The sequence below is a fragment of the Aspergillus sclerotioniger genome (assembly GCF_003184525.1).
Source record: "Aspergillus sclerotioniger CBS 115572 chromosome Unknown BO94scaffold_26, whole genome shotgun sequence".
In the NCBI taxonomy this organism is placed as follows: domain Eukaryota; kingdom Fungi; phylum Ascomycota; class Eurotiomycetes; order Eurotiales; family Aspergillaceae; genus Aspergillus; species Aspergillus sclerotioniger.
The window spans coordinates 269,351-284,422 of NW_020291016.1; the positions used below are offsets into that span (position 1 = coordinate 269,351).

Genomic DNA, 15,072 nt, shown 5'->3' on the forward strand with positions numbered 1-15,072 from the left:
CCATCCATGTGGCACAAGCGGCGCAGCCTCAGCAACTGGGTCATCAGTTACCATGGTTTTCCATGGTGGGTGATGGCCACCCACGATTCGCTTATAGAGAGTTTGCGGGAAGGGAATAGGCGCCCCTCCTCTCGACCACACACTCGGATCGCCTATCGCTTTGCGCCCCTAGAGAGTCAAGATGGGTAAACATGCGACACTTCCCGCAGCGCAAGTCTGTGCCACTGGGCCACTGGGCCAGAGACTTCTGTAGCCTTCTGGATGCTGTGTGCAGCACACTATCGACGTGGCCTGCAATCATCGACGACCTCCATGTAGCAGCATGTCTGTCGAGTATCTGCGAGTTCCGGTTCTTATCAATGTATCTTCCTTCCGATAACGTAACAATGGTATAAGTGGTGTTTTGAAAAAGCTCCGGAGTTTCCCATAGTGCCTCATTAAACTGGGTCCTTCTTTCTGCGCCCACCGAACTTATCAGCTCAAATGTCCACGTAGAAATAAATGTTTCTCATATAATTGCAATGAATGCTTATCGCAGATGAAGGAGTAAGAAGCTGCTGACTCACGCCCAAGGAGAGCCAAGGTGAAGGTTGACTGGCTATTCCTTCGTGGGCGCTTGACATAGGATGACCGTGTTTCAGATATGGCATGCCAGATAGGTGGCACCAACAGAGGATGAGCTATCCAACCAGGCCAATTGTGGCTGTAAGCTCTGGGCATCCTGGAAGCTCTGGGATTTTGACGAGGGGAGTCAAATGTGAGTGTTGTGGGGAGCTGCGTTGCCCTTCCCTCCCCCCCGTGACCGCTGGCAACAAGAGCCTCCTTCCTCAAGCCGGCTTCTTCTCTCTCCCCCCCCCGTCTCTACAGCGAATGGTTGGGGATTTGACTACCAAAAAGTGATACTATCTCCTGGAATTTAGCTTACACAATGATTATGGAATAGAAGCTTCCGTCTTCTAAAAACTTGAACAGTATTGCAGAAGTTGAATGGGTAGTAAAAAAAAAAAAAGTAAAGTAAACAGATGGAGTAACAATCACAAAAGTGTGCAAAAGAATTGTAAGATAGAGAGGAATCCGTTTCATCATGAGTAATCTATCCGATAGAAAGAAGCCCCCAGCCGGGACGAGAACGGATCCACATCTGCTAGTTCTCAAGAGCAGCTTGATTCAGTATTCTTCCTTGCGGCGTTTCTCTTCTTCGCATTTTCCAATGCTCTACGGAGCCGCTCTTGGTGCTCTGGATCTTCCTCGGGTTTCCGCTGTGCAAGAGTGGCCGTAGGAAGATGGGACGCTGGGGCAAGCGCGTCGGTAAGGGACTGCTGGTTAGCCTGTTGTTCAATGATAGGAGCCTTGCCCAAAGACTTCAGTAGGTCGTTTATGCTAGTGATGATCTTCGCTGGGCCGGCCTTGACACTCTCCAACTTGGACTTCAGGCTCGCCTGGATCTTATCGTCTTCCTTCCGCTTTTCGTCACCAAGCCGACGAAAAACGTCAGCATCCGCTTCCGAGTAACGCGCCTCGGCGACAGAAACGCTGTAATCCGCATCATTAAGTATCGAATCGGCGATACCGAAATTGTGTAATATAGCTTCGGAATCTTGACGCAGAGACTCAACCAGTTCGTAAACCGACTTCAGCAGCTGTTCAACTTCGGACTCCGGCAACGCAGACGAGCGAATGGTCGCAACATCCACCCTGGTCACCTTCGTAGCAACTTCATCAAGACGGCTCTGGTTTTCACCTAGACCGTGCATAATGGCATCATCAAAAGAGTCCATCAGTCTATTGGCTCTCTCATCCCGTTCTCTAGCCGCTTCAAGGATGTTTCGTTTCTCCATCTGATCGAACTCTTTATCCACTCGCTTAAGGGCCAGAGAGTCGCCCATGAAAACAAGAGGCCGCCTCTCGGCCTTCTTCCGCCGGCGCTCGCGATCCAAAGCAATTTCCAGGCGTTTCTGGAAGCGTCTTTCAAGTTTACGATGTATCTCATTCACTGTTTTCATCGTAGGCGACAAGTTGTATTTGTCAGTGATCGGATCTTTGATCCGGCTGTTTTCATGATTGAGCTGAGCAAGCGCAGACTCATAGTGCGTCTGAAGAGCTGTAACTTCTTCTTTCAAGCGCCGATCCAAAGGCTCGAAAACATTGGCAACAAACTCGTCCAGCTCCTGTCTTTCTTCCTCTAGCTGGGCGCGAGCCTCCTTCTGACGGAACTCCTCCTCCAGCACGTTGATATCGGCATAGCCAATTTCCTTTCCGTTGAAGAGCGCATCGATGCGCTTTTCTGACTGCTCCTGGCGTTGGATTCGCTCTTTGTCCACTTTCTCTCTGCGAGGCTTGCTCGAAATCTCCCAAGTCTTTACTGCTTCCTTAATATAACCGAAATCACACGAGAAGCTTTCCAGATTCTTTCTAGTGGTCATGTTCCAAGAACTTTCTGATTGCTTAGCCAATGGCGATAATACCTTTGAGCGCAACACCTCGATAGGACCAGCTGGTTTGCCATGCCTGAGAGAAGCCGGTAGTGGTGGAGGGGAGGGCGTTTTCCGGGGTGCCCTTTTGCGGTAGGCAACGCTTTTTTCCCTGATAAGTCCAATGAACGTCTCATCACGTTCGTTCTGACTTGAGGGCACCACGGAACCTGATCTCTCCGGGGAAGTTGAGGCGGGGGCGTTTGACATCACCCGCCCACTCTCTGCCGACGCCTGCCGCAGAGCTGAATAGGCTTGATAAGCAGGCTGATCGAACACAAGCTCATCAGAGCCTCGTTGGGGACCTTCGGTATAGCGGAACGGTGTATAGATAGGCTGTGGGGGGTTAGTGGTTAGAGGGGGCAGAGTGTGTTCACGTCCCGAGTCATTCAGCATGGAGGGTGGCTCCGATGTGGACCGTGAAGCCGATCTCTTCAGACTTGTTGCACTAGGCGTCTGTGCTATGGGAAGAATCGGGCGCCCTCCGGGGCTGTAGCTTCCATCTTCTGAGTCATCATGGTTATTGGCGGAGATGAAATAATCATCATCGGTTTCAACTGGTATCAGACCGGATTCCACAGGAGGAATGTCGTCATCACCCTTATCGGTTGACTCCTGCAGAGAGGGCGTCGGTTGTCGCGAACCCCCTCCGGCATCATCGTCCACAGGCGTCGAGATAGCCTCAACATTAAATAGAATCTCTCGTAATTTTGTTTCTTTAGCTATAAAAGCCATGAACAAACTGAAACGCTCTGCGTCGGAGTCGGCCACCGCCTCTTTTCGCAACATTGCAACGTAACGTTCTAGCGAGGATTTGGACCAGGGATCAAGATCATCGTACGGGTCGAGTGATACAAACGTAGGAAGAATTGTCCGTTTCTCCGTGTTGACCTCGTTGGTGGCAGCATCTGACTCTGCCGAGGCTGACGCAGACCGAACTTGCTTCCGAGGGAGCGCGAAATCCTGCTTTGGCTTGTGAGTTTCAACCGGGCTAGGCCTTTCCGATGTACCAGCCCTGGACTCTAAGCTTTGAGGATGTTGCTCAAATGAAGGTGGCGAGGATATAGGCTTAGTCCAAGCTTCAATGATGCCATCAATGCTTTCAGAAGGCTCAGACATGGAAACATGACCAGGAACGGACCCAGCACTTTCCATCCTAGTTGGACGGGGTGGATTTTGATAATCTTGCACCTTGCTTGGACTGCCCAGAGAGCCTTCACGCTGACCCCGCTCGTCCACATGGGATAGATGTCCTGTAGGCGTGGTAGGGCTAATGGACGTATCATGTCTAATTGGCCCAGCCAGAGTTGTTGGCTGGCTCGAACAAACCCCGAGTGCCGAGTTCAAAGAGGGTGACGCTTGGCGTCTGGGACCGAAAGCTCCCGAATCATCAATGCTCCCTGGAATAGGTGACAAGTGCTCCCAATCGGAAGGACCGCCAGAGCCCAGAATGGAAGCACTAGTCGGGGCAGTGATGGGGCTGGTCTTGGGAGGCACTGGCGGAGCAGCGGTCGGCTGTACACCATACTCCGTACTCACGGTCGCAGCCACAGGGAACTGCTCCTGATACGGCGAAAAAGTGGTCTGCTGGGGACTTGGGGTCTGCGAAATGCCGGAGCCGGGTGCATTGTGCCCTGCAAGTTGTGGGTTGACTGGCAAAGTTGCTAACTGCTGAACCGAGGAACTGTGATACTGTCCAAGAGAAACGCCAGAATAGGGGGGAGGTGGTAGTTGCCCCTGTGGCGGCGGCTGTTGCTGCTGCTGCCATGGGTTGCTCTGCTGCGAATTCGAGCTCTGATAGCCCGTGGGAATAGGATGAGGTGGCGGAGGTTGCGATGGCAGATTATTGGCAGGCTGTTGGGATGCAAATGGAGTTGTCGACCACTGCTGATAGGGGTCTATCGCAGGCTGGGTTGCCAAACCCGGACCAGCTGGTAAAGGCTGGGTGGAATCCAACGGACTTACGATTGGAGACTGCGGCTGGGGTGATTGTGCCGTACTTGAGGGCCGAGGCTGATCGCCTTTGTCAGTCGGGGAATTGCGAGCCCCAAGGGATAAGACTAACACTCACAGGTAGTGGTGGGGGGGACTGCGCATAAAGTTGGTGCCTGTTATACTTGACTCCCCAGGGCGTGGTATCGGCATCCGCAATGCCAGGAACTGGGGATACACTTGTACCCACATCCACAGCCGGAGAAGGACTGGAAATCTGGCCATAGGCATTGGGGTCGTATGGCGACGATGTCGGACGAGGAGGGCGAGGCGGAGGAGGCGGTGACGAAGCTCGCCATGACGGTTGCGAAGGTTGCGAAGGTTGTGGTGGTGGTCGCTGCGTCGTTGACTGCAGACGCCACTCGGGCTGCGGAGGAGCCGATCCTTGTTGACCAGAATGCGATCCGTACATTGTCAGGAATTCTAGGAATTCTTTTGGTATTCGGGATGCGACAGGTCGTGTCCAATGCGGGGAGACAAAGGTGTACAAAGGTAAAAAGAAAGGCGGCGCCAAGTCAGGCGTCAGGCGTCAGGCGTCAGTCGTCAGTCAGCGGAGGAGTCAGGAGGAGTCAGGAGAAGTCAGAAGAAGTCAGGGGGAAACTGACAGAATGACACGAGTACCACGAGGCAGACTGACTGGATCGGCTGACCGGATGAAAGTCACTGTTGGCTTACGTTTATCTCAGCCTCTCCCTCTCCCTGGCATATACTTACTATGTACCTAGGTAGATGGGGGATCTACAATGTACTACATAGTAGGTACATCAAGTACTTCCCAAGCGCCGGAGGCTGTGCCGAAATCGCTAAATTTATCCATGGGCGCCATGCCATTTCCATCGACGACGCCATCGCCCGCACTTCCCCCACCTTCTGCATCCATCCAAGGTCCACTCTCTCTACTCCCCGTACACTTTACACTTTACACTTTACTCACTGGCAACTGGTAACTGGCAACTGGTAACTGGCAACTGGTAACTGGTAACTGGTAACTGGTAACTGGTAACTGGTAACTGATTCAATATAGCGAACTGGCTGCCTAACCGATAATGGAATCGGCATCTCAAAATGATCGCTCACTATGGAGTATGCCCGACCAAGATAGGCCGATGATGACCCTCGCAGATCATCAGCATCATTCTGAACACTAAGTACTACCTATGCCCGTCAGGTATCCCAGAGGACCAGCCACAGCGCTCATACGAGGTCTCGCTGCTTGCACGACAATGGCAACGGGGCGCGCATGAGGCTTTCCTGGCTAACGAGAACCGTTTCTCGCGCAAAATAACAACATGTAGGTACAAAGGACCATTCTTTGTCTGGAAACTTTGCCACGAGGTTCTTTCCTTTCAAGGGGTTCAAAGAAGGTCTGTTTCTGGGACAGGATCCGTCAGTTTGAACTCTCTATCTCTGGACCCTTTGTTCCCTCTGGCTTTTCCTTCGTGTCGAGTAGAGGCCTACGTGAAAGAATATATGTCCCATATAATCTATCGATCACACCTTCTGCTCCATTTTGCGAAACATCACCCGGACTCGGTTGGCATTCGCTTCACGGCACCTATTGCAGCCTGCGAACAAAATGTCCCAATCGTCCCAATCGTCAAGGCAAAATCCCTACGATTCCACTCCGGGCCATGAAACAGTCACACCACCTCTGTTCCCTCCAAGGCCTGATCTATACGATGAGGTTGGATGGACACCGCATCTGAGTAGAGATGATGCAAAGATTGCCCGTCGTTTCTGGTCACTTCCGGACTCTTTGCTTGGACGTGGATTGGGAGAACAGTCTCCTTCCCTCAGGCGCACTAGCGGCGAAGAATTGCAAGCACATCCGTTGCATGCACTGGCCAGAAATGTCTATAACCACATGGTGCGAGACCACCTTAAGCCACTCGCACCCGGAGATTGGGTGCAGAGATGGGCAGCTTCTGGACTGCAAAACCAAACCTGGTCATTCAACGACATCTTCGGGGGCCAAGGCTTTGACCTTGGGGCGATAACGGAGGATCCTAATCGTGTGGCCGGACAGCTCATTTCGGCCATGAAAGTCCAGCAGCTGAGAGATGCGCTCGAAAAACGAAACATCTCCAATGTAGGCACAGCAGCCCAATTACGCCAGCGTCTCCGGGACGATAAACGCAAAATTTATCGAAAATACCGTGTCTTACCACGAAGTGACCTGTCCCACTGGGGGATCCAAAGAGGTGATACCGGCAAGTACGCTATTGAGATCACGGACGAGAATGAAATAGGGCCCCTTGACATGTACACTTGCGCTATCCTTGTCAGCCCATACAACCCGACCTATTGGCTGAGTCGGGCCTATTGCCACTATCAACACGCCTTCTTCGATCTTGCTGTCGGAGATGCTTATCGAGCGCAGCTACTTTGTGAGGTGCTCGTGGACCCCTCATGCCGGAACCGCCAACCTGGGCTCTATACTCGGACGTGGCAAGCTGTGGAGCAGCACATTAGAGCTCGGGATAGAGATCCTGCAACTGGGAAGTTGTATGCCGAAGTTGATTTATTGCGCAACCTTAATGGGATCAATTACTTTGGTCACACTCTTCGGAAAGCGATCCGGCACGTTATCAGCCTCAGTCTCGCCGCGCTCCAATGCTGGGACGACTATTCTATCAAAGAAAAAGAGCTCGGGAAGAAGCTACACATGGAGCGGGATGAGATACTGTCCGAAAACCGTTATGATGTCATGGAACCCATTATCAAACTCCTCACCCCGGCTAAGTCCAAGACGGCCCCTGAATACTTCTTTTACGAGAAAAGAGCCGGCAACGTTTTTGGAGAAAGAGGGTACCCACATGACGCAGACGATAAGGACCGTTCTGCGGACGAATTTGTGGAAAAGGCGACGGAGATTTTCATCAACCAAAATGGAAGCCTCCCTTGGAACAAGTGTAAGGTTCACGTCGACAACAGAAGAAACAACGGTGCACAGTTGAGTATAGTTGCTACCGAAGACATCAAGGCCAAGGAGATAATCTTCGTTGAGGTCCCTCCTATCAGAGGCCATCTCAATCTGCGCAAGCTGTCGAAGGGCCAAATTGTTCAGCCACGTTTACGATGTGACAATTGCCAGAGAGGCCTCCCCGCTGGACACCAGGAGACCTACAGCAATGGGGTCCAGCAAGGGAATCTACGCGAAACGTGCCGATGCATCTCAAAGCAAATGCCCATTGCATTCTGCCCTGCGCCAAACCAAGAGGATGAAGCCTGCGCCGAGAATGCTCGAGCCCGATATCACTTTCGAGCATGCGGAAAGGACTGGGAATGGCTTCACAACGCCATGCGGCCAATTACGGATGAATTGAGAGGAACCGAACCCAAGGGATTATATTACACGCATACAAACGAGGCCCACACAACATTATTGAGCCTTCTTCTTCGCGAGGTCTTTGACATCACACTCCACAGACGCGAACGTGACCCCCATCTCATGGCACACGAAATCGACGAACTTCTTGTGCTCGAAAGCCCTCAGAATTGGCAAAACCAAAGCTTCCCCTTCACCTTAGCCGGCAACGTGCAAGTCCCTTTTGATATTCTCATGCAGCTCGGCGTCGATATCTTTCGCGACCTCGCTTTCGACACTTGGGTAATCCAGCTCATTCTGAAAAAGCTTACCGCGCACATCGTCCCCTGGGATCCCGAGCTGCGCAAACCAACAGAGATAATCAACGAAAAGAAGATCCCCAAAGGCACCATCCAAGTGACATTGTCTGGCGAGGACGAGGACCTAGCCATACTCGATCCTACCTTCCACGCACTATACCTATACCCAGGCTTCAGTCTCTTCAATCATGCATGTCCTAAAATTCACAACGCAATGTGGGGTTACGATCCTGAGGTTCCCAATCGCCTGCTCGTGTGGTCAACCAAACCCATCCAGAAAGGTGAAGAGATTCGGATACCATATATCCACCCCAACGATCCAAAAGCCACCAAAATTACTCTGGAGCGAGTACTCGGGCGGCCTTGCGATTGTGGAGGGCCACACATCCATGAGAGGCGGCCTAAAGCGGCTGCGATATGAAGGATGCGCTGTTGTTGGTGATGTTGATGATGTTGATGATGTTGCCATGTAGTGATGGTGTTCGTTCATCTGTCGATCTTGTCCTGCTAAAATCGTTTGTTTGTCATCTGGCAATGAATGAGTTTATTGACTTTGTTGATATTATGTGACTGGAAATGTCTTAGACTGATATGACTTATCTTCTGCTTTCTACTTCAGTGTTGTATCACGATCCGTTGAATGATGCACGTTACGTGTTCAATAGAGGCTTTGGTATATTTATTGTAAGGGCGAAGGACTGCTTATCAATGGTGATGCTGAAAGATGGAAAAATATATTTCGAATTCCATTATATGCATACAGACACGCGCAAGAAGCCTAAAGATAAAATACAATACAGAGATTCTCGAATCCATCCAATGGCACAGCAGGATGGGAAGTAAATAGAAATCGGGGGACAAAAACAAAAGACAAGGTGATCTCTACAGAGCATGACGCGGAGGAAACTCGTCTAAGCAACCACTCTTAGCCGTCTTCCGAGCTTCTCGAGCTCACCGATAACACCGCCTCCAGCCAGACTCCACTTCTCGCCAACCCACTCATCGGTGATGTTTTCGCGAAGGAGACCGCTGTGGGCAAAGTATTCCATAAAACCCTGGGCTTCTTCGCGAGTGAGACCGCCCATAGTCTGGAGTTCGAGAGCGCCTTCTTTGGGGGCAGTGGACTTGATGTCTTCAAAGACAGCAAGGACACGCTTGTCCGCGTTGAGGTACGGATCAGCCTGGGGGTACTCTGGAGAGGACGGCTTGACGCCAGCCTCGCGAGCGGCCAATTGTTTGAGTGCGACGGTAACACCATAGATGGTAGGGCCGTTGGAAGCGGAGGTGGCATAAAGGATAAGACCACCGTTGGGGAGAGTGGGCTTGTTGGCATTCGGCTTCAGCAGGGAGAGGAAGTGCTGGACAAACACAAGGTCGTGTGCGTGAATGGGCTTGCAATCGATGCTGTTGTACTTGGAATCCTTCATCCAGTGGGCCAGATTATCCAGGGTAACAAGCATGGGAGGACGAGACTTGAAGCTCTCCTCGAAACCGGGAGCCGGGGCCGTAGCGGTGAGTTCAGTCCACAAGGCCTGAAAGACGTTCCAGGCAGCGGCAGGGTCCTGGATACCGAGCTTGGCAAGATCCTCCAGGGTCATGCCGGGCTTGACGGCCGACTTGAGGGCCGGGTGTGTCTGGGAGACGCTCAGCGTGGACAGAACCTTCTGGTTGGCGGTTACCGTGCGAGACAAGAGAGCGGCGGTGGCATCGTTTTGGACATAGACGTCTGGGTTCTCATCGGAGAGCGGGGCGTAGGCAGTGTTGGCAATGACTAGATCCTGGGCTGATGGCCTCGTCAGTATTTCGATGTAGACGTATACATGCACTTGCGACAAACTCACCCTCAGGGACCGTGATAACAACCCAGTTCTTGGTGAAAGCCATCGACATGGCCTGCAGCAGGTGGACAGTCTTTCCGGAACCCCTCACACCGGTGACAATCTTCCTGACAACCCTTCCCTTGTTCTCACCCTCACCGGAGATGCCGTCAATGAGTCTTCCCAGCTCGAGCGTCTCCCGTCTCACCACAGTTCCGGGCCGACGGAATATGGACCAGCCTTGCTTGGGCTTGAAGGCCTGAACTGCTCTCAATTGATCGAGCATTGGCACCGGAAGGCTAAGGATTGATCCGCGAAGGCGCGCATCCACCATGTTCTCCGCCGAGAGATCCTGCATACCTTCGACCTCAAGGGCGTTGGGGTTGCTAAGGACAATGCGTTTCTTGAGTGCTTTGCGCTCTCCGACGGCAGGAGGACGCGTCCTCTCCACCGGCTTCTTCTTCTTCATCTTGGCGGACTTAGCCTGGCGGAACTTGGCCGGAGCCACTTCGCCCTTCTTCTTCCTGATCGGCGACGAGAAAAGCGCGGTGGACGTGTGAAATGACGCTACTCGCTGTGCTGTTAAGGTCGGCGGGAGGATGGCTCGAGGCGCGGGGGGAAGCCGGGTAAGGCAGCTCCAACAGAAGGAGGAAACCATCGTGCTGCGGCACACTGGCACCGTGGCCAGTGTTCTAAGGGTCGACGGGGGTTGCGGCGGGGATGGGGGAGCGGAGGTTGCGCGGAAGGTCGCCCAAAGACAAGGAATGGATTGAAATTCGGAGCACATTTTGGAGCCTCGACGCAGATTGCGTCCCTTGCCTGTCTGGGTCTAGCGCCAGTGCCGCTGAAACCGCAGGCGGTGAGCGGGGCCTAAAAGCAGCGGGCGGATTTTATTTCCCGAACTTTTTTTTTTCCTTTACCCGATCGGTCAAAAGCCATTCGTTTCCCTTTGCGCCCAGTTCTCCATCTCGCATCGGAGTCTCTGTGCGATCCTTTCAACCCCGTCATCCAAGTGTCTTGTCGCCTTCCGTGCGACCACAATCGAAGATGGCGTCGACTGACTTTAAGGCAAAGCAGGAGAGACTGTAAGTCAATGCATTCCTATCGCCCGGTTGACAGATCTCTATCTATACAGTATATACTGATTGTAGAGGATGGATCAGGCCCGTGACGGTCTCCAAGCCCACTCCATACACATTTGATCTCGGCCACCTGCTTGCGAACGATCCCAACCCGCTCGAGATCTCCCGCTCGGAACCGCTGGACGTCTCTCTAAAGGCCGCAGCCCGGGATGGCACTCAGTCTCTCCTCAACCAGCTTTTGACCACCTGCCCGATCAGCTCCTCCCAGCAGGGAGTCCTTCTGTCCCTCCCCTCCCCGGCCACCGTGCTCCCCCGCCACAAGCCTTTGCCTACTCCCAAGCCGCCGACCAAGTGGGAGCTGTTCGCCCGCAAGAAGGGTATTGGCAAATTTAGCAGCAAGCCCGGTGCTGCATTGGCCGACAAGGAGCGCCGCAAGAAGTTGGTCTACGATGAGGAGAAGGGCGAGTGGGTGCCTCGCTGGGGCTACAAGGGAAAGAACAAGTCGGATGATGATTGGCTGGTTGAGGTGAACGAGAAGGATTGGAAGAAGGAGGAGGAGGCGGCAGCGAAGGGAAGCTCGATTCGTGGAATATCGCGTGCCGAACGCAAGGACAGGATACGCCGTAACGAGCGGAAAATGAGATCCAATGAGCGCAAGACTCGGAAGTCTGGTGGTGGATAAAGGGTGTCGTGTGTGTCTGATAACGATTCGACAAGTCGATGAGGTTGTAACATTTTTCAATCTTGCCTCGTTTTCGTTCTTTCACTGGGGCTTATCAGGGCGTTTGGTTTGGAGTCGCTGGTCTTGGATGTCAACGCTGCCCGATTGGACCATTGTCTCCCGGGCTCAAAAAGCAATATCACAATTTACTACCCCTATTTTCTTTTTCATAGCTTTATTTGTTCCCGTTTGCATGAGGTCCACAACCGGGGGCTGAGTTCTGACCTTGCATGTACTAGATAGTCCACGGTGTCCTGTAGAACGCGACAAATAGATCATTCAGTCTTTCGAAGTTTCAATTCGATGCATGGCCAGTCGTTGGTCTATCTTACAGCTATGTATCAGAGTACTCCAGAAATCTAGTATCGTACAAAGCAAAAGCAAAAAAAGAAAGCATAAGTTGCCGAATTCGGACAAACGCGCCATAACAGCTCAGATGGGGGAATCAATGGATGAACCGGTGGGAAGTGAGATAGGAGAATACATGCGTACAATGATTCCAAAAAGGCTGTGAAGGAATAGATCGCCAAGATTGCCATAGATGGGGGAGAAATTGTGAAAGCATAGGGAGGGAAAACGAAGAGAAAGGTTTGTACAACAAAGTGTGAACATCATGTAAACCAAAGTAAACCGACTCCAAGGCGCCAGGCATGCAGTCTGAGAAGGACCCAATATAGCTGAAAGTCGTCGCAAAGCAAAAACCGATGGAGGCATAAAAATCGAAAGCTGGGAATTCATGTGTGCCAACGTCTAGAGCGAAATAATGAGGATTGGCGAGTGATCCGAATCACAATCAAAAAGCTATAATTTCAGTCATTATGCTAGACCTGCGGATCCAGTCCCAGACCTAACACATGATGAAATGTGAAATCTGACATGTAGGCCAGCCTAGTCGGGCAAGGAAATGGATATTGGTGAAGATCAGCGCAGGGCAAGATTGCCACCTGAGACTCGGGCGTCATTTCGGTTAGATTTGGATGGGTGAAAGTGGGGGGCCAAGTTCAGGGAGCTGTGACACGCTTCTCGCATGTGAGGTCTCGATGTTCTTAGGCTTGTGCTTGCGGCCTTTCGGCGATGCCGGGCGTGGTGGCTCTTCTTCGGTTGCAGGTTGGCTGCTACCGGAGGATACGGCTCTTTCGTCGTTATGTGGAATTTGGTAATAATCGTGAACTGCTTCATGATTCGTTGGGGCTGCTTTTTCCTTTTCATCCATTTCCTTCTCAATCTGGAGGTATTCCTTCTCCGTCCAGCAGCCTTGCCAGCAGTTCTTCCAGTCACACACAAGGAAATGAAAGCAGAACGCATCGATTTTCATACAAGGCTGGAAGCAAATGCAAAGGTTGCGGTAGTCCATCTTGTTCTGGTCAACATAGGAGTGGAGGAGGTTTAGATGACAGGTGATAGCGAAGAGAAGGTAGTAGTTATAGGGTGGCAGCTTGGAAAGTTCATCTTTGAGCATTTGCGGTGCAGTCGTCGCACCCTCGCATTTCTCGGCGATCATGGCTTGCGTCTCCTTGGGGAAGAGCTCATCCGGTAATTCTCGAAGCCATGCCTTGAACATGGAGCCGATGGTGTTTATATCGTAGAGATCTGGCTCGTCAAAAAGATTGATGTCGAGCTCTGAGTGACGATATTAGACCAGGAAAAACAAGAGCGTTTATAGAAAAGCATACCCGTATCGAATCGTCTTTGCCAATGTTTCACCTCCTTGCCGCTGCCGGGGACTCGATATAGTCCCTCCTCCTCACATCCCTTGAAATTGAGGTAGCTGGTGTAGTGTTAGCGACCGGCTCAAATCAAACACGTAAGTGATGTTTCTTACTCAACGCAGCGATATGGTAGAGCAGGCATCCAAAACTCAGTTTTGTCTCGACAATCCTCAAGCCGTTTGGCGATGCGAGTCCGCCTGGCCTGTTGTATAAGTGGGAGATTGATCACCGAGCAGATGTAGTTGTCATCGTTCACGAGCTCCCGCTCATTCGTGCTCCCGCTCCTGGTAATCTTGCCGAAGAACCCTTTCCCTGCCTTGCCGATCCGATCAGCAGCACCACTCGAGGACTGTTTGAGGTTATTGAACAGCGCAGCTGAAGCGCCTGACACCTGGCTCAGCGAGGCGGACGGAACCATCGATGCGCCGTAGTATTTGTCTTTGCGCAAATGGCTGTTGTGATGATATTCTGCGGGACGGTCGGCGGTATAGTTGCGAGCCGTAGGATTCCCGGCTGTCTTAATTCCGCGCTCATGACGTGGTGCTGTCTTTGGGGGTTCCTGAACCTCCCTCCTGGTATTTTCTTCGAGCCGCATGAGGCTAGTAGATGGACGCCGATTTGCTATTCTGGTCATGGATGAGTCGTCGAGCCTGATTGAGCGGGAGCGAGAGAGGAGATTGGCGAAACGCGGCTTGTTCTTCTTGGCTAGGTTGAAGGCCTCCGACTCCGTACCCACTTTCCTAACCTCTGACGGATGGGGACACCTCTCCTGAGCACCTATGGAGACAAGCGTTAGGGCATTGTACCGACCAACGCTTGGGCACATGTACTCACGATTTTCTTCTTGAGCTGCGCGCTCAATAGCACCTGGCAGGTCAGGGGTTGATTCGTACAACTTCGTCGAAATTTGTGTTTTGCGGTCCCGAGAGCTACCGCGGCTCTTGGGCTTTTCGCCCGAATTTCCTGAGCTATCCGACCGTTGAGCTCTGTGTGAAGACTTGGGTGCTTTAAGATTCGCGAAAAAAGAGCGTGATTGGTCACGCGTATGCTTAGGGGTGTCCTTCGGAGAAGGAGGGTACTGGGGTATAGCCGTTATTCCCGGAGTAGCTGGTTCTGCAGAGGCGATGCCGGGAGAGGCTGGTAAAGTAGGGCTATTCGACTTGCTGTTTGAATCTTGTGTGACGGGTCTGATTGTGGCCCCTTTGAAAAATGGCGAACTCGATGATGACTTGGGGGAACGGGGTGTCAGGGGACTTGGCCCCTCGGAGCTTTGGGCACCGGGCGTCAGTGGAGACGAGATCTTCGCATCCGCCTGCAGAGTGGAAGTGCTTAGATCTAAATTGGGAACAGTGGACTGTCTCGACGGCATCTTAGGTGTCAATCGCGGGTCAGCAGGTGACCCTGAAGGGCTGGCCCGGGAATTCGGTCTGGATTGAGGGCAAAAACTAGTACGTTAAGGATCGGCTGCGACACCAAGTGGACGATGAAAAGGGATCTAGTGGCAGAAATAGGTTAGCATCCATAAGGTCTCCAAATTGTACTAAATTTGGATATGATTCGGCTGACGGGAAGCTCCTGATTCTAGAACTTACTCCTTTTCTGATCGAGGGCCACGATAGTCCGGACTCCGGGAGCATAAATATCCTGATAGTC

At 52.1% G+C, this 15,072-nt stretch overlaps 6 protein-coding genes across 6 annotated transcripts; 2 read left to right on the forward strand and 4 right to left on the reverse strand.

Moving 5' to 3' along the window:
* Positions 1-886: 886 nt before the first annotated feature.
* BO94DRAFT_523013 (uncharacterized protein) lies at positions 887-5,169 on the reverse strand. Its single transcript, XM_025610201.1, has 2 exons — positions 4,543-5,169; positions 887-4,484 (listed from the first exon to the last, which is right to left on the reverse strand). The coding sequence occupies exons 1-2, from the start codon at positions 4,873-4,875 to the stop codon at positions 1,152-1,154; spliced, it is 3,666 nt and encodes a 1,221-aa protein (XP_025464409.1). The 5' UTR covers positions 4,876-5,169; the 3' UTR covers positions 887-1,151.
* A 149-nt stretch (positions 5,170-5,318) lies between these two features.
* BO94DRAFT_568215 (uncharacterized protein) lies at positions 5,319-8,511 on the forward strand (the record flags this gene model as incomplete). The annotated part of the gene is made up of 2 exons (XM_025614665.1): positions 5,319-5,546; positions 6,066-8,511. The coding sequence occupies exons 1-2, from the start codon at positions 5,542-5,544 to the stop codon at positions 8,509-8,511; spliced, it is 2,451 nt and encodes an 816-aa protein (XP_025464410.1). The 5' UTR covers positions 5,319-5,541.
* A 297-nt stretch (positions 8,512-8,808) lies between these two features.
* BO94DRAFT_538086 (mitochondrial 37S ribosomal protein mS29) lies at positions 8,809-10,659 on the reverse strand. Its single transcript, XM_025612417.1, has 2 exons — positions 9,932-10,659; positions 8,809-9,873 (listed from the first exon to the last, which is right to left on the reverse strand). Exons 1-2 carry the CDS (start codon positions 10,563-10,565, stop codon positions 9,002-9,004), a joined length of 1,506 nt encoding a protein of 501 aa, XP_025464411.1. The 5' UTR covers positions 10,566-10,659; the 3' UTR covers positions 8,809-9,001.
* A 185-nt stretch (positions 10,660-10,844) lies between these two features.
* BO94DRAFT_538087 (ribosome biogenesis protein RRS1) lies at positions 10,845-12,028 on the forward strand. Its single transcript, XM_025612418.1, has 2 exons — positions 10,845-10,992; positions 11,071-12,028. Exons 1-2 carry the CDS (start codon positions 10,955-10,957, stop codon positions 11,669-11,671), a joined length of 639 nt encoding a protein of 212 aa, XP_025464412.1. The 5' UTR covers positions 10,845-10,954; the 3' UTR covers positions 11,672-12,028.
* On the reverse strand, positions 11,984-12,563 carry BO94DRAFT_194455 (uncharacterized protein). The gene has a single exon (XM_025606054.1). The coding sequence runs from the start codon at positions 12,446-12,448 to the stop codon at positions 12,143-12,145; it is 306 nt and encodes a 101-aa protein (XP_025464413.1). The 5' UTR covers positions 12,449-12,563; the 3' UTR covers positions 11,984-12,142.
* Positions 12,564-12,677: 114 nt separating this feature from the next.
* On the reverse strand, positions 12,678-14,788 carry BO94DRAFT_549042 (putative Rho GTPase activator (Bem2); the record flags this gene model as incomplete). Its single annotated transcript, XM_025613425.1, has 3 exons — positions 12,678-13,330; positions 13,384-13,478; positions 13,533-14,788. The coding sequence occupies 3 exons, from the start codon at positions 14,786-14,788 to the stop codon at positions 12,678-12,680; spliced, it is 2,004 nt and encodes a 667-aa protein (XP_025464414.1).
* Between the last annotated feature and the right edge of the window lie 284 nt (positions 14,789-15,072).

Excerpts from the sequence above, each read along its gene's own strand:
- BO94DRAFT_538087 (XM_025612418.1), top strand. The coding sequence starts at position 10,955 with ATGGCGTCGACTGACTTTAAGGCAAAGCAGGAGAGACT. Across the intron at positions 10,993-11,070 it reads AAGGCAAAGCAGGAGAGACT|GCCCGTGACGGTCTCCAAGC; the intron begins GTAAGTCAATGC and ends AGGATGGATCAG.
- BO94DRAFT_194455 (XM_025606054.1), bottom strand. The coding sequence starts at position 12,448 with ATGAATTCCCAGCTTTCGATTTTTATGCCTCCATCGGTTTTTGCTTTG.
- BO94DRAFT_538086 (XM_025612417.1), bottom strand. The coding sequence starts at position 10,565 with ATGGTTTCCTCCTTCTGTTGGAGCTGCCTTACCCGGCTTCCCCCCGCG. Across the intron at positions 9,874-9,931 it reads TGTTATCACGGTCCCTGAGG|CCCAGGATCTAGTCATTGCC; the intron begins GTGAGTTTGTCG and ends CGAGGCCATCAG.
- BO94DRAFT_523013 (XM_025610201.1), bottom strand. The coding sequence starts at position 4,875 with ATGTACGGATCGCATTCTGGTCAACAAGGATCGGCTCCTCCGCAGCCC. Across the intron at positions 4,485-4,542 it reads AGTCCCCCCCACCACTACCT|CCTCGGCCCTCAAGTACGGC; the intron begins GTGAGTGTTAGT and ends AAAGGCGATCAG.